Source organism: Eucyclogobius newberryi, unplaced genomic scaffold, assembly GCF_026437365.1.
Source record: "Eucyclogobius newberryi isolate DKJ021-1_F unplaced genomic scaffold, fEucNew1.0.hap1 SCAF_15, whole genome shotgun sequence".
Taxonomy (NCBI): domain Eukaryota; kingdom Metazoa; phylum Chordata; class Actinopteri; order Gobiiformes; family Gobiidae; genus Eucyclogobius; species Eucyclogobius newberryi.
In genome coordinates this window covers 19,242,132-19,262,187 of record NW_027315779.1, presented here as the reverse complement: position 1 = coordinate 19,262,187, position 20,056 = coordinate 19,242,132, and the positions used below count along the sequence as shown (strand labels likewise).

At 38.1% G+C, this 20,056-nt stretch overlaps 1 protein-coding gene across 3 annotated transcripts in view; it reads right to left on the bottom strand.

Moving 5' to 3' along the window:
• gabra3 (gamma-aminobutyric acid type A receptor subunit alpha3) overlaps positions 1–20,056 on the bottom strand; it is an 83,192-nt gene that overhangs the window by 47,748 nt on the left and 15,388 nt on the right. For all 3 annotated transcript variants that reach the window (XM_072446547.1, XM_072446548.1, XM_072446549.1), the window contains exon 2: positions 9,457–9,560. In XM_072446547.1, coding sequence (XP_072302648.1) covers positions 9,457–9,539 — 83 coding nt within the window. In that variant the 5' untranslated portion in view covers positions 9,540–9,560. The remainder of the gene's footprint in view (positions 1–9,456; positions 9,561–20,056) is intronic.

The following is a 20,056-nucleotide window of genomic DNA, read 5'->3' as shown; positions in this document are numbered from 1 at the left end:
TTAGAAGCAATCTGTTCAGGCAAAAGAGGAAAATCAAAATCAATGGGCAAATGTTAATTTTAAACAGTTTTTTGTTTGTTTTCTTTTTGTAAACATTATGTGGGACAAATATAACAAAGCATCCTCGTGTTCAAGGATACTTTGTTGATGTGTGTTATGATCCACATAGACATAACAAAAACAGTCGTTATCTCAAAGTATTCTTAGGATTGAATTCATTTCAGCAACAATTAAAACATTTGTACATTCTTGTAAGTTTGATTACGAGAGGTACTGGTCCTTAGGTTGGTCTAATTGCATCATATAAGCAAACACACCCCTCTAGGATACAACCCATATGCCACATAGATTATCATAATGTCATTTCTTGTAATATTACTATTCATTTGAATATAACTATTACCATCTTTATGGAAAAATGCTAACTAAAGGTTCCTTCTCTTCTTTTAAACTTGTACATTTCCAAGTTGTAAACTTACTTCTTTAGTGTAGCAAAGAACTTATCATGATGGGCTATGACAGGCGACAACATTTCTTTTTTTTTGCAATGGCTGTCACATAATTGCAGCTGAACTGTGGCCTTTTCTAATTGTGGTAGCATATGGCATTATTGCCTTCAGTTGACCCATGAGTGACACTTTTCAATTGACGTCAGGCTCTCTTGTGCCTCATCTTTATAAAGCTTGAGTGAAGGAGTAGCAACTCCAACCGTTCGATCTTGAATGGTGCCACTTCACATCTAATATTAGAGGGTGCATTTTGAGCAGCATCTGTTGATCTAGACACAATAGATTTACTGATGCTAAGCTCCTCACAGCATCACGTTAACTAAAAGGCCCTAGAAATGTGAAAGTGTGTGCTCAAGGCCCTCCATAATCCCGCATCATATGAATTACTGTATTTCTTCAGTGGTTCAGCTCTACTCTTTGTTCCCGTGTCATCCAGACACCAAATCCTCTGTCCATTTCAGTGAAAATGTCTCTTTGCTTGATTTCACATTTCAACAGTTTTGCTCTGTGATCTTGTCCTTGATTCAGACCGTTTTATTCATTGTCGTGAAAACCAAGGTCAATAGAGTGCAGAGGGAACGTCATTGAGAATAATAACCTGCCTTGTCTGTGATTAAACGTGGACCTAAAGGGACTGGAAAGACAGAGCTGTGTCGATAAAGTGCAATATCTCATTACTGCATCAAACAAGTTATACAAGATATTGAAATTAAATGTTTTGATATTTATTGGTCAGTTTAAAGTGCATATGACAGGGAGACTACACATTTCACAAAAACATAGTGAACATGATCATTTGTAACATTTGACCTATTTTCAGTTTGACAGTTTTGCTGAGGTTTATAATTTTACTTCCTGCTTGGACATGCGCACAGATGGGGTAATTCCACAACTGTTACCCAGCAACCATAATGTAAACAAGTGCCAAAATCCATATTATTTACAGTTTAAAAAAAAAAAAAAAAAAAAATTATGAATGCGCAACTCGACTTCCTGCTCCATTCCTTCCTTATGGGGAATTACCCGAGTCTCGCTAAAATCAATAATTAATTAACACAAAGCGGAGAGTGAGTTACAAATGGATAATCACAGGCAGTATGTTAAGACCTTTATGTTCCATGTACATTTTCTCTACGCTAATGCTAACAATTAAAGTAATTAATAATGTTAAAATACCACCAAAAACTGAACTCACCAGTTTACAAAAGCACTCAACTTTGCATTCTATGTACTTTTATCGAGTTTGTCTGTTTTATACCTTTTAAGTTAATGTATGTTAATGTAAGCCTTTAGCACGTAGGTTTCCTCTGGTGATATATTTACATTGTAAGTAAAAGTCTTAACATGCTGCCAGTGATTATCCATCTGTAACACACTCTCTGCTGTCAAAGCTTTTTCAAGTGAAGCTCCGCACTTTTATGGAAACCGGAACTAGCCAAGCGCTATCGTGAAAAGGGCCTTAAGTTATGATTACTCTAATAAAATAAAATGACATCTTATATTGTAAAAAATAATGTTCAAACTGTATGAAACTACTAAAATGCATGAATATGATCTAGATTTCTTCATGCAGTATGGCAGTCAATATGTGTATAAAGAGTCGTAAAGATATAACCTATGAGATAAACGATGCTGAGACCAACCTACTTTCTCCCTAGGCATTTCCAGAAAAGTGTCCCGACTTTGTTCCACGCCAATGTCTGCCAGGATAAGTGCAGTGACAGCATCAAGAGCAATGAACACATAATTTATAACCGTATACGGAAAGCTCGCATTATCCCTCACTGTAACAGCTGACTCCAAACAAAAAGTCCTGCTTGTTTTTCCACAAGGCCGAGGTGGAAGATTTCAGAGAGTAAATAATATAGCACCAGTCTGAGATGAGATTGAACATATAAGGAGAGCAATGATGGAGAAGGAACCACAACGCTGACGCCTCTTTTTAATTCAGCATCTCATTACAATCCTCCAGTGGCTCAGGGGTGTCACAGCAAGGGGGGTTTAATACATTAAACATGACCAGGTTAAAGCCATTGGAAAACAACCTACACATTTCCATTTCCATAGCTTTGACAGTACCGGCACTTATGTTGCAGGAAGATGTAGAACATTTTATAGCTGACGTAAGATTCAGGTCCGGATTGGCCGCTCTGAGAGTAAATATTCTCCCTCCTTCTCATTATGGGGCTCCTTGACAGCTGTGTTATCCTTTCGTAATTTTTCTATCCCGTTAACACATGTTCACTCAAGTGTTTTTGCTGACTCCAGCTAAAGCTCCTATTTTTTTCAACTTGTAAATCACAGGAAAAGGAAAGATATTCTATAGAAGTGCCATATTTCAAATTATCTTGAGACATCGGCTTTTGAACTCTCACTGAAAAACCACTCAATTTATAAATGTTTACCAGTGTTAATATCAGTGTTTTTCATTCTTTCTGATTTGGAGAGGCAGCATAATGCTACACACACTTGTCTCCGTTAGCAGTCGCTACATGTGATCACAATATGACCTTCACGAAGCGCACATACAGCAAGGACAGCGAGGAAATACAAATACACATTGGAAAGATCAAGCAAGGACGTGCACAAAGACACTGTATTAATTTGTAAGACTGCATTGTCCCTGCAAAAAATGAAACAATAATTATTATGTGGCTACAATGTTTTATACATATTATGCAGATGCATATTGCAAAAGACCTGTCTGCAATAATATCTAAACCATAGAAATGCATTCATAATCTGGACAACTATTTTACTAAATACATAAAATAATGGGATAGAGATGGTAAGTTTGTTCTGAGATGAAGAATGAGAACATACTGTATATAGCTATTCACGTTTTTATCCACATAATCACATGTTTGTAAAGAATTCTATTGTGGTATTTTATAACACTAGGTCAAGTTTATTTTATACAGAGTGCTCACTTCTCACTGGGAAGTACTACAGAACTATGGTTTCCACTAGTGGCCCATCAATATCATGTGTTTTTGGACTTCCTTATTGTTCATAAATCGATCTCTGCAATTAACACCAGTGGAGCTGTAAAGAAGCTCCACTGGTGTGGTAAGTAAAGAAGAAACAAGCTCTGATTTATCATTCACCTTTTCTGCATTTATTTAACTTATCTGTGCCTTTACACTGCATTTTCACACCTCTTTATGAAAGGCGTTGGGTTTGGACAGACCCCTCAAATGTGGCGGAACTGATCACTCTACGAGGTGGAAGCGCCACAGGGCCACACCACTCCACGCTCTACTGCTTCTATGGAAACGTGGCTTGTGCACCAATACTGTATTTGGGCCTTGAATCTCCTGCCATGGACACAATAAATGGATACATAAGGAGCATAAAATTATGACAACCTGATTAATCAAGAACTGGACAAACATAGTCATAGACATCAGAAAATTTGAAAATGCACCACTTCGTCAAACTTTGGTCAAGATGGGACATTTATGTTGACTTTTGTGGCCTTTGTTTATTACATTCTATCTCTGTGTCATGTTTAGTTTTTACATTTTAAAACTGAAGACACAAAATACTGAAAAAAGAATACTTTAGAATAATAAGGTTGCAGCTTTTTTATGTGATGTTAAGGTATAGTTTTGAGATGTTTAGTGAATGAGGGGAAGGAGTTTTTGTTCATGATGTATCAAACAAAGACAGTACGTGCAGGTTCACAGAATTCATAAAGAATATTTAAATTGCTCAAGTTTGAAGAAAAACAGGTGAAGTGCATTTTTGTATTTTTTGTCATGTCAAAGGCTTTAATAACACATGAAATCAAATGAAATCAGGTTAAAACTTGCAAATGGCTTAAGTTCACACACTTTGGCAGTACACTGTGGTAAAGAATTGCATAAATGAATTAGAATCTTACTGAACAGTAGCAAATAGCCACGAGGAGCATGTGACAACAGCACCTGTCAGCATCTACAGGTACAAAAAGGTACAAAAGGCCTGATACAAACCTGCACCACCTTTTTCCTTCAGTAAGAAAAAGAGTAGACTTATCGCTGTAAGTCATTAGTTAGTCCGTAAACAAGCTCATTACTGGACTGGACCCAGCAGTGGAACCTAACTGATGCCATGCTGCACAGACATTATCCCACTTCCGAATGGCTGGATTTGGTCAGTGAGTTTTAGTGCCAGGGCCGGAATCAAAATGTTCTCACCCTGTTTTGCTCGGATTCAAAAGAAAACACGATGAGACTGTGATAATCATCAGAGGTTCAACAGACAAATCAGTCAGCTGTCGGCCAAAGAGAGGAAGAGTGATAGAAGAGGCTGCTGGATGCTAAATTAAACAATTGTGCTGTGCATTCTAAAGCACGTTTCAATTACTATGGATAGCTCAAGTTTCCGGAGAGAAAACAATAGCCTTAATTATAATTCCATTTATTATCAGAGGCACCAAACCATCTCTTGATAAACTGCGCAGGATAAACTGTTGTTAACTTCTTGGCTCAGGCTCACGACAACAATTGGAAAGATCCATCTTGTATTAAGGGACTGGGGCTTTGTATGTTTAATCTAGATTACAGTGCTGCTGTCTGACAATTTGTAGCATGTAACAAGCCTTTGGTCTGTTAGGTTTTAGCGGCAGGAATTTGCTTGGCACTGTTGAGCGGGAGTTAGAGGCAGTGCACATTTCCATCTTACATTACTACAACAATGCTTTATCATCTATTGTTAATTATCCCACTGGTACAATAGGGCAGCACACTGCTGAACGTTTTTATATAAGAAATGCTGCAATTGCAACTGGAATAGATGGTAAGTTTGTTAAGCTTTTGTTGTTGTAATCGTAGCCATTATGTTAGAGGACATTAACACTGGTGTGAGGAAAGGTGATGTACATTATTGATTTTCATCTTAACAGTGGCAAATGGCTTGGAGTGATTGATCATGTTGATCCTGTCATTTAAAGATAATTGACTGTTGGATAAATGCAGCTAAGCGTAGACTAACTACAACAGAGAGTGTTTGTGTTTTTGAGTAAATCCACCGAAATAAATGACTTATGTTTTATAAATATTGAATGGAAATTTCAAATGCATTGTTTTAGCCTTTAATCATGTTGAGCAGACATGTGCTGCACTGATGTGGATGTTTTCTGTTTACAGCATGTGGAACAATCCCATTTCAGAGACAATGGAGCTACATATTACCTACTGCCACAGGATTATATTCCTGGAGACATGGCAGACATGTGGAAACGTGTGCATTCTTCTGAACCTCATTGAGCACTGATGCCACTTTGTGTGGATGGTTTGTTTGTATGTATGAGTATTCTCAGCTCTGTGCCGCCTGCATTCACAGGCCAGGTGCATGGACCTTCAGGGAAATCTATTTCAGCTGCGCTTTGATTCAAGCCTGCTGGGACGGGCTCTGATTGGCTACTTTGAAGATCATTGACCAGATGCGCTCCATATCAATAAAAAGATGATTAGTATTGTAGAATAGAATTGAGGAGCCACAATAATGACACTTTCAAAACAAGTAGTGGGAGAATTGTTTTAATGAGGAGTGAAACCGCTTTTGTATTAACATGGAACTTTCTAAAAAGGGACATAAAATATATATATTTTTTGAACATTCAAACCATGTTATTAAATGTTCTTTTTCATAAAACATTGTTACATTTGTGATTTATTGTGAGAAAGTCAGGTCATGTTTAAAATGTGCCATTTTGTTAAAGAAATGCAAAGAAAATCCTATCCTCTTCTTAAATTATAATGAACAGAGCTAAAGTTACCGTCCTCATTACATAACATTCTTAATGGAGTCATGCTCAGGCCACAGCATGGATTATCATCTGAATTATAGCCACTTAGCATTACAGATATTTTATATATGCCGTTTCCTCATCTTTGGTAAAAGAGAGAGGAGAAATGATTCTGGTCCTACATGTTTACCACTTTACGTCTTAACGAGTGCTTTGGTAATAAATTGCTTATTCATGTGCTCATAATAATGCATATTTAAAAAGGCACATTACAACCTATGTGGGTTACAGTAGAATACATTAGCAGAATTATTATCCTCATAATCATTACAATTTTGTATCTCTAATATATCGTAAACATGGACACAAACTTTTACTTGCTGTTTGACGTAAAGATGAAAGAAAAATGATTGATCTTGAGTTATAGAGAACTGTTGACAAGACTAATGGATCATCTGAATTAGAAAATACAGAGAGAACCAGTCTGAATTCTCCAGCCCAATGAAGGATTTTTGTAGAAATAAATAACCTAAAAGAAGTGTTCTTTGTTGTTTTCCCCCAGAGGTTAGTGACTAAATAAATCGTGCTTACCTTTGACTTATAGCAGATTTAGAAGATGCCCAGTTTGAATCCTCCGTGCTTCTTTTCTACCGCCCGTGCACTGATCTTTAGTTTCTCCCATTCCACCAAATTACATCGGCTCAATCGGCAAAGTCTTTTTTCATGAATATATTACCCTTGTCTGAAGCGTGACACATTAACCTTGACAACGCCACGGAAACAGACCATATGTGTTGCCCCGGTCACATCTCAAAGTGATGCCACCCCGTGAATAATTCATGAGAGGTGCTGTGAATGCAAAGGAGAGCCAAGGGAAACTTCAGAGGCGAGCTATGGGCAAGTTAGTCCACTCCTTCTCACAGCTATTGATTATGTGCTACGTTAGGCTGTGACTTGGCAACATATTGCAAACAAAATAGACAACAAGACGGCCCCACTGCCTGGACTTGTTAAGTGTGAACACAGACGAAAGCCCTCAACTGTCTGAATTGGAGACTAAGAAAGTATAATCTTGGTTGTTCAGTTCTTGTTTGAAATCACAATTATTACAAAGGTTAATCTACTGTCAAAAGTGAACCCCTTATTTGTCCGTTACACCTTTTTCTGTAATTGAATGAAGGAATAATTGTAGTCACATATATGGTCCTATATGGCACTGCTCGCAAAGGAACCGCACACATATCTGGCAAGCTGGAGGATTATTCTAAAAACTTCCAGCTTTGACAATTAATATGCGCCTTCACTTTTTAATGCGAATTCTGAGAAGCTGCACTATTTCTGGCTTGGATTTTCACGCTAAACCAGCTAAGACTTAAAACTGGATGTATAGGTTTAACCGAACAAAGTGCTGCTGTGTAAGTACTGCCATACCAAGTACTGTGAGATCCATGACAAGTAATGGCAGAAGATTAAAGTCTTGTTAGGGCCATGAATAATGAATTCTGTTGGCCTAGATCCCGTTGAAGAAAGAATCAAGCCAAAGTATTTCTCGAGTACATTTTTATAGATTATAGAGTTATCATTGCTCCAATCCTTTCAACACAATATTTTATTAAGTGTCTGTCTATATGATTTTGTCTTTATAACAAAGCAACATTTTTTTGTATTCTCCCTTCAGATAAATTTACTAATTACTATTACAAAACTATTGTGGGGTCAATATATCTGTGAAGATTTGTCAGGTAAAACCTGAAGAAATTTGTATTTTGACTTCATCATAAATGCTTCTAGTCAATCATAATCTTCAAATAAATAATATTAAAAAACATAGACATGTCTTTAAACCTGGCTCCGATGTCACTCACATGTATCTAAGTTGGTTTCATTTGCCAACACTTTGTGGCAAATGATGATATTTTTTCTTATTTTGTGACATTTTTTCCCCCTCCATTCCCAGAATTTAGAATAATTTATTAACAAACTTTTAAAAGGGTCTACGGGATCTCACTCCGGTTTTGGAAATCTCTTTCTTCAGGTTGCACATTTTATATTTACTTCCTGTCATTACGGTATGTAATTAATTGCGAGGTATATTGTGTGCAGCTCATAGGCAGACAGAGCCAAGTGGCACCATGACAAACAAACTGGGCTAATCCCTGTCACACTGCTCTGATTTCTTGCTGCCTGCTTTCTTCCAGGTTTGCGCGCCTGTCCTAGCATTTAAAACTGTTTCAAATGGTTTACTTCACACAACATCCCACCTCATCTACAATGTTAACATGGCAGAGCGCTAAATCTCAGCATTTGAATACATGAACATGATAGGCCGAGCTCAGGGCTTGCCGCGGCCTCGCTTTTCGCTGACTTTAACATAGAAAATGTGAAATGTGCAAAGGATGTGGGAGTGAAATGCTGTGAATGGACAATCGCTGTGGTGTGCAGCACAATGCAAATTATTTCTGAAGAAGTCTGACTAGTGCACAGAGAGAATAAACCACATTTAGGTCTTATTTTTGACCCACTTAGGATAAGGTTGCTATTTTAGGTAACGTTTCCAGAATGTACTCTTACTGGTTTCAAAAAGCAAATCCCAACTGAACATGGGTGTCAGCGCCTCCATATCTAGGGACCCATAGTTTTTATGTAACGTTAAATAAATTCATGTCCAACTATTAAAACAAGATTGAAGATATACTGAGCAAAAAAAGTAGGTTGTGTTAACGTCACATCCCAACATTAATCACTTTTCATAGTTTAAAACTCAATTCTATGGTAAATTCACTGTTTAACTGTCAGATTACAGATTTATTGACCTGGTTTATAGTTCATATCTCTGTAATTATTGCGCTTATCATCATGAAAAAGTGTTTTTTTTTTTTTTTTACAAAGTTCAGCACCTTCTCTGTCAGTATAAAAAAACACTCATCAGAAAGTGGTGCAATCGTTCAACTCTAAATATGAGATTGATGTCAGTTGAGAGGGTTTTAAACGTTTGGTGGAGGATTGCTTTGCAAACAATGATAAGCTTCATCGTTTGTGGATTTTTGTTTTGGATGTTTATTTCAAAACCAGTAAATCTCCCATAGAGTTACACTGGCCCTTGTCCACCATTAGATTATGACATCATCACATAACAGAATGTGAACACAACCCACAGATGGTAGACTAAACATAAACAAGACACATTTTAGAGTGGTGTGACACTTGTGGTACCTGGCTTGAGGAAGGAATGTGATGAGGAGAAGTGCGGCCCACAAGCCCAAGTCCAGAGGCCCCCCAACAGCTGCAGCAGCCATGGCGCTTCAAACACCCGATCCCTGAAAGAGATAAGACATGCAAATGATGATACCGACATAAAGGCTCAGCATCTATCAGGCTGGAAGGCTTTCATTTAGCGCACAATCACACTCACTAGATCAAGCTAATCAAAATGATGCAAATGCTTAATATCACAAGCCTTTTTTAATTTCTCGTATGGTTATTTGCAATAAAGAACATACAAAATGTGATGATTCAAATTATAAGAATAATCAATCATTAAGAACATTTTAGAAAAACATTTAGTTGTTGTTATCTGGTCTCTGTTTTTTATTTGCAAAAACAACTCACTCTTTTGAAGACAGTGAGGTGAATATTCTAAGCAGGGAGAAAAGATGGTTTGAAAGAGGAGTTAAAAAAGAACGACCATCATTAAATAGGAATGGGGGTTTAAGATTCAACCTTTCCGGTTGTTTATAATGGAATTTTGAATCCCTGGAGAGAAAGACGCTCAGGGCATTTGGATGCTAATCAGTTACACAGGGAAGAGAGAGAGTGAGCCAGGGACAAAACAAGACTATAATAGCCCATTAAAAGACTGATAGTAAACAAAGAGGTTTAGTTTCTGTTGAAACCGACAACACCTTTACATCAGGAGGTCCCGCCCCGTGGGCAGGGCCTATCCAGAGTAGGATTAATTGTCTTTTTCTACAATGGAACACTCCTGGACGAATGAGGATTACACCGACATCAACAAAATTGTTAAAGTTCTTTCTTATGCATTTGTATGGAAACTCGGTTTGCACAAGGCTTTCTTATTACATACTTAACCTTTTCGAGAAAAGTTTCTTGAAACCAGGATTTGAAAATAGGATTTATAGGTAGGTAAATGTGTAAGTTATTAAGAGACAAAGCCCTCTTTTGACATGCATAATACTTGTTCCTTTATCCATACAATAACTGTCCAGCAAAAACTTAATCAAGATTCAACCACACGTTTCCAATTTGTAACAATTACAAAAGGTGCAATAAGACAATTCACAGATGGAATAAATGACCGTTCATTAAAAATGCATCGGGTTTTGCTATTTCAAGGCAAATCAACCCATCAGCGAGACGAGCGAGAGGAAGCACAATGTTTGCAAACGACGGAGAAGCCTCCACAAACACACTCGAGCGTGCACATACATGCAGCAGCTGTGCCGAACTTAAAAGCAGCCCAGCTTTTATAACCAACACAGAAATTGCAGATCAAAAGCAGTTCTGCTCAAGAGAACTAGTGTTCCCTGTGTTTTTGGCAAAGACTCATTTTACAGGAGGTGTAAACAAAGGCTGGTGCTGGGAAGTGACACTTATAGTAGATTGCTCTCAACCTTATTTGCATTTAAGGTGAAACAGAGGCAATAAACCTTAACGGCAACGGTCAATCCATCTAACAAATATGTAACGCTGTAATAAATTACTTGAACATCTTTTTACGATAACATATTAAGCTTATACAAGTATATGAATCAATGGATAAACAAAGTAGAATCATTATGAGTGGCTGTTTTGTGTCGTAAATCCAAGTTTTATCGATGCCGGGACACGTGCAGTCATAAGCTGTGCCAGAGGACGCTTCTAATCATAAAGCATTTGTTTGTCGCACACACACAGCTCTCTGACAGTAAGTGTATCAGAGGCATGTGGATCTTTCATAATACGAGCCCTCATCTAACCTCCAGCAGATGTCAAGCTTAGACACAGGTTGAAGAAGTACTCCAAGTAAAAGTATCTACTAAGTAAAAGTTTTGAAGTACCTGTTTAAAAAGTATTTCAGATGGATTAGAGAACTGTTAAAGCATCAAAAGTAGTGATCTGGATAACAAATTGTGCTGATCTTTGTTCAACCAAATACATATCCTATTTTGTCGAGCTGCTTGTATTTGTTTGGTTGTTTCAGCCCTCCCCAAACAGTAAAGAAACATTTATTTTGTATTTAAGTAAAAGGAAAACAAGTTTCAACTGTAAAAAATGTCCTTAGTCACCAAGCCCCAAACACAAAAGAAGAAAGAAACTCAACACATCATTGCCCTGGCACAGTCTGAATCTATAATTGTATATTTTGTGTACTGACATATTGATTTTGTGTTCTCTGTTAATATATGTAACCTGTGAAACTTAAATAAAAGTTGTTTACAAATTTTCTTTCATTCACATTTTCTAACACGTTACTGTTTCTCAAGTTTGTGACCAACTTTACTACCGTATTTTCCGGACTATAAGTCGCACCGGAGTATAAGTCGCACCAGCCAAAAAATGCATAATAGAGAAGAAAAAAACATAAGTCGCACTGGAGTATGAAATGCGGTTGCAAGTGTGAAATATCACATATAAGTCGCTCCGGAGTATAAGGATAAGTGTATATAAGTACAAATATAACTGTAAGTCGCACCCCGGCCAAAACTATGAAAAAAGGTGCGACTTATAGTCCGGAAAACACGGTAAATCAAACTAGTTCATGTGACAAAAACAGTTGGATAAAAAAGCATAAGGACTAGTATAGAGTGAATAAAAAGGTTTATCTAAAATTGTCGAGATTATTTTGTATTATTATTAACATAATGTTGTTTATTATTATTATTAGTGCAATTTTATTTATTTAGTTGTACTTTTTTGTCTTTATATAAATTGTGTAGGGTATATTATGCTAATATGCTTGGTTCTGTATTTAAAATGTTAACATATCTGCTCTATTTTTCTCAGAACAATATTTCCATCCCACAATAATTTGACTGTTTGTCTTAGAGAGCATTGAGAAAAATCCACTTTGCCTGCAGTGGGTTGTGATGGTTATGCATTAAAGCTTTTATGCTCCTCGTGAAGCCACTGGGATGCCCTTTGGAGTGGGCTCTGTCATTTCCGTGCCTCGTAATGTCCCTCCGAAAATTGCTTTGCTAATTTCCTGACATATATTGCCTACTGTTTCATGCCATTTCCTCTGTCGCTGGGTATATGACATCTTCACCTCTAAGAATATAAGATGTATTTCAGGATGCCTAGAGGCTCATTTGCAACAGTTGAAACCCTAACAACAAGAACTATATCCCTGTGGGGTTGAGTTTTATCAATGCGCTGACTGTTGGAATATAAATTGCTTCCATACTTCGTCGACCTCGCTATTACAAAGTGTTCTTAATCATCCCTATAAAAAAAAAAAAAAAAGGCAAACGCAAATAATAACCACTACAGTCTTCACGATAACCAATAACTGTCATGCAAATCAGTGGCTCAGTTGTCTCTGGAGCCCAAATCAAGCCTCTAACACAATATCAAAGAACAGAAAAGACAAACTCTTTCTTCACAAATTAAAAATAGCTTGCCTAAGGTGACAGAGCAGAGATTGCACTAATTTGTACAACACTAATGGAATACATTTACATTTCATTTGGTTAAATAAACAACTTGAAACATGTAGATGAGTTTACTAAATGCTTTGCTCAAAGTGACAATACGACATGCTGATATTGGAGCTGGCATGTCGTAATTTCGAATGTAGAAATTGTCAGGAGAATGACATTTCAAACCATTTTGCTCGACAAGTGGCTTTAGAGTGGAAGTGTCACTTTCAACCCCAAGACTGAATTCAGCTTCATTCTAACTTTGAGAATATTAGCAGCTTGGTAAATGAAAATAGTTTCGCTTTGATGTGAACACAACACAATCTCATGTTCAGAACCATATTTAGAAGTCTCAGGTAAAGAGCCAAAGTTACCTCATCCTTGCAATAGTAAGTAATTATAAATCAATATAGAAAAAAGATTCAGTTGTTTTAATACGTGAGCCAAATAAATGTCCCCAAATCCTTTTGTTTCATCTGTCTTGCTTTTTATGCACTAGATACAGCCGTTTGTGTCTCCTTTGGACATATTCTGGCATATTTTGTACATATTTACATAACGGCTCCCTTAGTAGCTTGAGTGGATCTTCGTTTTAATGCCCTCGTCATGACCCCATCAAAAACTCACTCACTCTTTCTCAGAAAACATGGTGGACTGGATCTAATCTCTTCAATGCCACACATCGAGTTCACATTCAAATGAAGGAGCTGGCTTTATGTTAAATTATGACCCATTTATATGGGTTCAAACCCAATATATAAATTTTACATATCTCCAAAACAACAACACATTATTCAAATTATGTTTCTGTCTCATGCCTGAGAAATCTGTGAAAGTGCATTAATGGCTGGGTGTTTTTAAACCTTGTTCCAAGAGCAAACGAGAACGGCTGCACATTCACAGGTGTCCCTCTAATGAGCAGGGCCCCTCCCCTGGCTCTCTGTTTGGGGCCGAAGGCATATGCTTCGTTATGATCATTAAGCTGCCAAATGATCAATGCATGGACTGCCAGGCAAAATGACTTCCAGGGGGCCACATCACTATTACGTGACACTGGTGATAATTTGTTAAACCTTAGGGTTGTTCCTCACAGATATGTAATGAGAATACAGTGAATGCATTATGGAGTCAGCTACATGATCAGGTCCCACTTGACATTTTAGGGCAGATGAAAAAGATAAATTTGGGACTGTCACCTCCATCTAGCTGTGCCAAGGCTTGGCTGAGTAATGCGCTGAGTAAATAAACTGCACACAGGCGTCGAAAAGAACAATACAAGTGTGGACTGAGAAAGGCCTTTGCACTCCAGTTTAATCAAAGTATGGTTGATTTAATCCCCATTGAATTTAAGTTAGGCAACTTGATAAATGTTTTTATTAGTGCATGACTTGGCAGCGCACAAGCACTCACTGTTTTAGCCAAAATCTATATAAAAACCTTTGCTTTGCTTTGACACTGGGGCCCCAAACAGTGTAACATCTTGTAAAGCAGTGCATCTATTTAATGGCACTGAAAATGAATTAAAAAACAGCAGATGGAAGTATATTTATAGCGACACATTTGGATGGTTCATGCTGCGGTGCTTAAATTTACATTACAGCGAAAAGGGAATGCGGCTTTCCAAAATGAGGCCAAAGTGGTTAAAAGCAAAACACTGTTGCAGCACTAAAACAATAGTATTCTGATTTTTCAAAGCATTTTTAACACTAAAGGGAAGGCAAGGATTTCAGATTTAAGAATGCTTTGAGGGTGGTTATAGTAAGGGACAATGGAAATGAATCAATATTTGACACAGTTGGGTCAGTGGTTTAGGGCTCCATGAGGAAGACTACAGTGCTGCAGGTATGACGTTTTCCCACTTTCTCAATCACTCCTCACAGAAAATAGATGCTTCCACAATTTGTGTGTGAATCAATAGATGCTTACTGATAATTTAGAGTGAGCTTTAGTGAACTGCTCTCATTTGGTAATGCATCTATTTGTTATGGGACAGAGCATGCATTTCTCAGACTGACCTGTCAATCTGTCGTCCATCTAAACTCCTGCGGTGAGACAGGGTGCTTTGTGCAGAATATGGAATAAGTCTTGACGGGCCAGGCCAGCCTGCAGGTGATGCAGTGCTAAGCCCAGATGTGTCATCTTGACTTTTACAAAATCATTATGCTTCATTGAGAATGGTCTAATTCTGCTCCCTGTCTGTGTAAAGCCTTTCACCCCATTTTATTCCTCCTGGTGAAAACAACTTCCTGTATGTTTCAGTTAGTGAAATAAAGCATTGTATTGCCAAACACTTTGATCCAGTATTTCTGTAAGCCTTAAACACCCTTCACTTGTCAGGCAGAAAATGGTGGACATCTATAATGCATACCTACCGGTAATTGAGCACAACTGCTCGAAGAGTAAAGCACACTATACCAGACAGCTGAATAGGCGGTATTTGATATTCATTTGTCACATTTAAACAGGAAGAGAAAAGTTGGATCCTGAATGTTTTACACATTCTAAAATAATGATTGATTGATACCATTCCACATTGTCATCTGCAATTACATAAAGCTGTACATTTCACTTCAGTACAATTTTCAAAACATTATGGTGACGTCCATAAACCCTAACGATAATACTTAGGCTAATCAGTTTAATCAGATCACATTTCATCTTTTCAAATGTGGGTGACTGTTCAAAATGTCTCATGAAACTGCAAAAAAGCCAACATTACTATCGTTTGAAAACACAGGCAGCTGTTGCAGTGGGGACCGGGGGCTGCCTTCTAGGGAGAACTGTCAGGGTTCATCATGGATTCCCAGTGAATTGCAAAAGCTCCTCTAGCACCCGCCACCTGTGCACATGTATTACCTAAGGCCTTATTACACGGTGCACGACTCAACACCTCGGCTATCAGACCACAAGCCTGCCTTTGTACCTCTGTTGTGCTACCATTAGTTTTATATATTTATGGGCAAATTTAAATTGGTATTTACATAACAAGGGGCAGAAAAAAAAAAACAATATACATTTTATTGCCATTATATGTGAGGATCAAGGACCTCTCTACACAAGCAAACAGATGAAAAAACAGTAGTGTAAAAACCTTTTTCCATTCATTCATTTTCTACCGCTTGTTCCCTTTCGGGGTCGCGGGTGACTGGAGCCTATCCTAGTGACTTTGGGCCTTAGGCGGGGTACACCCTGGACAGTGGCCAACCCGCCGTAGGGCCAACACATAGACATTACAGACAGTAATAATAACAGTTATTATTATAATTATTAACAGTTATTTCCAATAACTTCATGCATATTCGGGGGGGTTATTACACGGTATCACAATAATTATTGCAATCAGTGCAATTTAAATAGTTTAAAATTAAATCTTTATTTATGGATTAGTGGTGGGCAATATATCGACATTTAGAAATAATCCTGAATGTTGTTTAGAAGATATGCAACATTGAAATATTGCATATATTTTACATTTTTTTTAAAAATGCTACAAAAACAGCTGTTTTTGTCTTTCATGTAACCCGTAATTGAAGTCAGTCGCAAAATCACAGCCATGCTTCAAAGTGAGGATGGCCAAACAGGCAGCTCCAGCTGCGTGTTTTTTAATGCACTTTTAGAAAATTACTACATGGGCTTGTATTTAGCATTAAAGGCTAGGCACGGCAAATGCAACGTTTTCAGGAGTAAATTTTAAAGCACACGTCTTTCTGAACCTGGGCTCCTTCAAACGATCCATAACCGCCCCAGAAATGTGTTATGCTGATGGTAAGTGCACAAATACAACATCAGATGCATGTATATACCCTTGCATAATTTTGTTTAATTTAAAAGATTTTTTAAATATGAATTAGAAATGTTCGGCGGGCCAGATTAAAACGTTTCGCGGGCCGGATGCGACCCGTGGGCCGTATGTTTGACATCCCTGCTTTACATGGAGCAATAACAAGCCGTGGCTGCCTTGTTTTCATTAATTAGACCACTTACCTTCAACGTTTCGGCAATTTCACACCATGTCTTCTCCTGTCTTAAGTTCTCTTTGTAAAATTGATGTTTGAGATTCAAAGGCCTGCAGCTGGCCTGGGGTTGGCCTATGCAGTTTAGGCAACACCTTGAATATTGGCACAAAGCTTCAACCAATCAGACAATCAGACAATTGCTAGTGTGTGAGTCAGCTGGCAGGGGCGGGGTCTGGATCTGGAATTTCCCCAAGATGCAGGCCTCATTTGAACATTAAAGGTTGAATAGGGGATTTTTGCCCAATTTGAGAAATCAGCGACTGTCACACACTCACTACCACCCTCCTGTTCTTTACGAGGTGCCGCCTACCATCAAACGTCATGCACGAGCAGGCAACAGCCCCGCTGCTACACGTACGTTCATTTATCAGCATGACCGGCTCACATCGCATCTCTCGTCTCCGCAGATTTCCGTCTCTTCTGAGCTCGAACACAGTCTTTCTCTGTCGTCCCTCAGAATTTTTTGTACTTTGCGGTCTGAAGCGTGGAGCCACACTGAAGAAACTCGCTGTTAGCTTCGCTAAACACACACCGGCATATCAACCACGCATGCGCAGTCAGGGGAATGTGCTGGTATCCTGGAAACGAGGTGTGCACTAGCATGCAGGGAGTGATTGACATGTGGGAGAACTACTCAGCTGTCCATGCTACGAGGAAATGAGACTCTGATAACCTTTAACTTGGCCTACATAGTTACACAGGTTAAAATGTTCCCAAGACAATTCATAAGACAATTAAATGAACACGCAGAACAACATTAACATTATGCACAGTAAATTCACCATGTGATCAAAGTCTTCAATCAAATATTGTTTGATTAAACAGCATAGTCTTTTAGTTCAGATTTAGGCTTTCGTTTTGGGGGAGAAAATGTCTCCAGAGAGTTTATTTTAATCCAGTTTCAAATTGAAAGTAGTCATTTAAGGAAAGGTTTATTCCAACTTCCAAAGCACAAAGCCTCTCCTTGTGGAAGAAACATCATAAAACCCCCAAAGGTTTATGGACCTCCAAACGAGGATGGTGAACTATCCAGCTACAAAAAGCCTAATGTCTGGCATTTGCATCTCTTACGTTTGTCTAATAATTAAAGCTCAATAAATGCATTCAAATAAATGTTTTAACGCATTTCTGTTGCATTGACATAATATCATCTGAATATCGTTATTGGGGTTTTCAATCCCATTCAATGAATGACACTAAGTCACCATTTCTATAATTTTATTGAAAATCTTTCATTTACAAAACAGATGTCAAACGGGGCTCCACCAGTTGATGATCTCTCAATAGCTGATACCATTCAGAGCTGCCAGAGCAGAGCCCCACGTCGAGAGGAAATGAATATCCAAGTCTGACAAGGCCCACAAGCGCTCAATAGATTATCATTACAGTCTGGCCAAAGTTTGCAGCTTCATGAATCTGGCCATGAAGTGGCCTTGGAGTAGTTCTTTTAATTAAGAATGCTGCCTTCTCCAGTCTGACTTCTAACTATGGTGAGCAGAATAGTTTATTTGTCTATAGACCTTGTAATAAAATAATTGTTTAAAGCCCTTGCCTTAAGAGATATCAGACCACAAAGCAAAGCATAAACCATCTAAATCTTTATATTGAAATGTGCGAGCCTAACGTCAATGAGTCAGCGTCGGTGAGAAAATATTCCAGGTTTTTACAGCTGCTTGAAGAATGAAGCTTTAGTAAACAGTCAGAAAAACATTCCTCCAGATCATTAAACAAGCGCTAGAAGTGAAAGTCAAACATCGTAATTATTTGAATATTCAAATTTATGCATACGCTAAAAACAACACTAGAAGAATTCTTCTTTGGCTTGATGAATTGTTCGCTGCCCTGTGCAGGGATTCACAAAGCCGTTCGGAAGAGCAATCAACTGCTGTGCGGCTGCAGTGGGAATATGCATTTGAGTGGCACAGCACAGCATGCTTTGTAAGACATGATAATGTGTGGATGAAACACATGCACACAAGCTTTAGGCTCAATATTGCAACTACACATGGAGGTCTTTCGCAATAATTACTATGTATTAATGCATGGTTTTTTTATTTTATGTAGCTCATTTAGATTTTGAGGATTTACTGGGGTTTAGTGATGGACAGTCTGTGTCTTTACAACAATTTGGCTCTTTTGACTTAGCTCCCAGAAAAGGATGGTTGCCAAATGGCGCTCATGCAAATGACCAGACCCTATTTTTACACATTTCTTTTTAGGTTTGAGTTGATAGCGTTTATGAGGCTCTCTTCTAATGACAATCAAGTCTTACAATTCACAACAAACTAGCTGTGTATGAGGTGTTGTGAGCATCTGAGTTTGAGCAGGCAGCTGCATTAAATAGAGAAATAGAAAATAACAATATTGACCAAAATAGCAGATCCCCACAGGAATTAAATAACAATTCAATTTGTATAGCTTTATCACTCAACTACAAAGAGATTTATTTCTAGAATGACCCATCACTGCTCTTATTATCATGTTAACGGGTTTTTGTCAATGGTAAAAGTGGTCATCATACATATTAAATGTTGAATGCACCACCATCGTCGGAGCTTATGAAATATCACATTGTTCAACATCAGACCAGGCAAAGGTATCACCTGAAAACCCAATTTGAAGCAATGATGCACCCCTGCTAATTGGCCCAGGGGGTGTCTACATTATTCATGGGTAGCAGCATGCTCCACTTGTTTACGTGGCAGTAATTGTTTCATGATTAACCTTCTGATTGCAGATTTGATTCATTTTCCAAAACGTTCATAGCCACCCAGCAGGAGTCTAATTGTTGAATCGGGTCTTGTCTGGAACATCCTCAAATCTTATTTACCAGCAGATAAAGGTAAGTAATAGATTGAGCCATGGAGAACAGTTTCGGTCATATGTCAAACTTACTGGATCATGAACCCAATGACAATAATTACGTGTCAACTGGGCTTTCACTGCAGCCATTTTGACATGTGTGAAGGAGAATGAATGGTGGTTGAATTCCATTTAGCTACTCCGGTGAAAGGTCATGGTATTGAGTATGCGGCCTCGCTGTCAGAACATCACATCTTATTTGATCCGAGCAGAGCTGTCATTATTAGCAGTACCTGTCTTCAACTGGTGTGAAACTGGCTGCTTCCAAAGAACTGGGGATTTGGAAAAATAAAACCC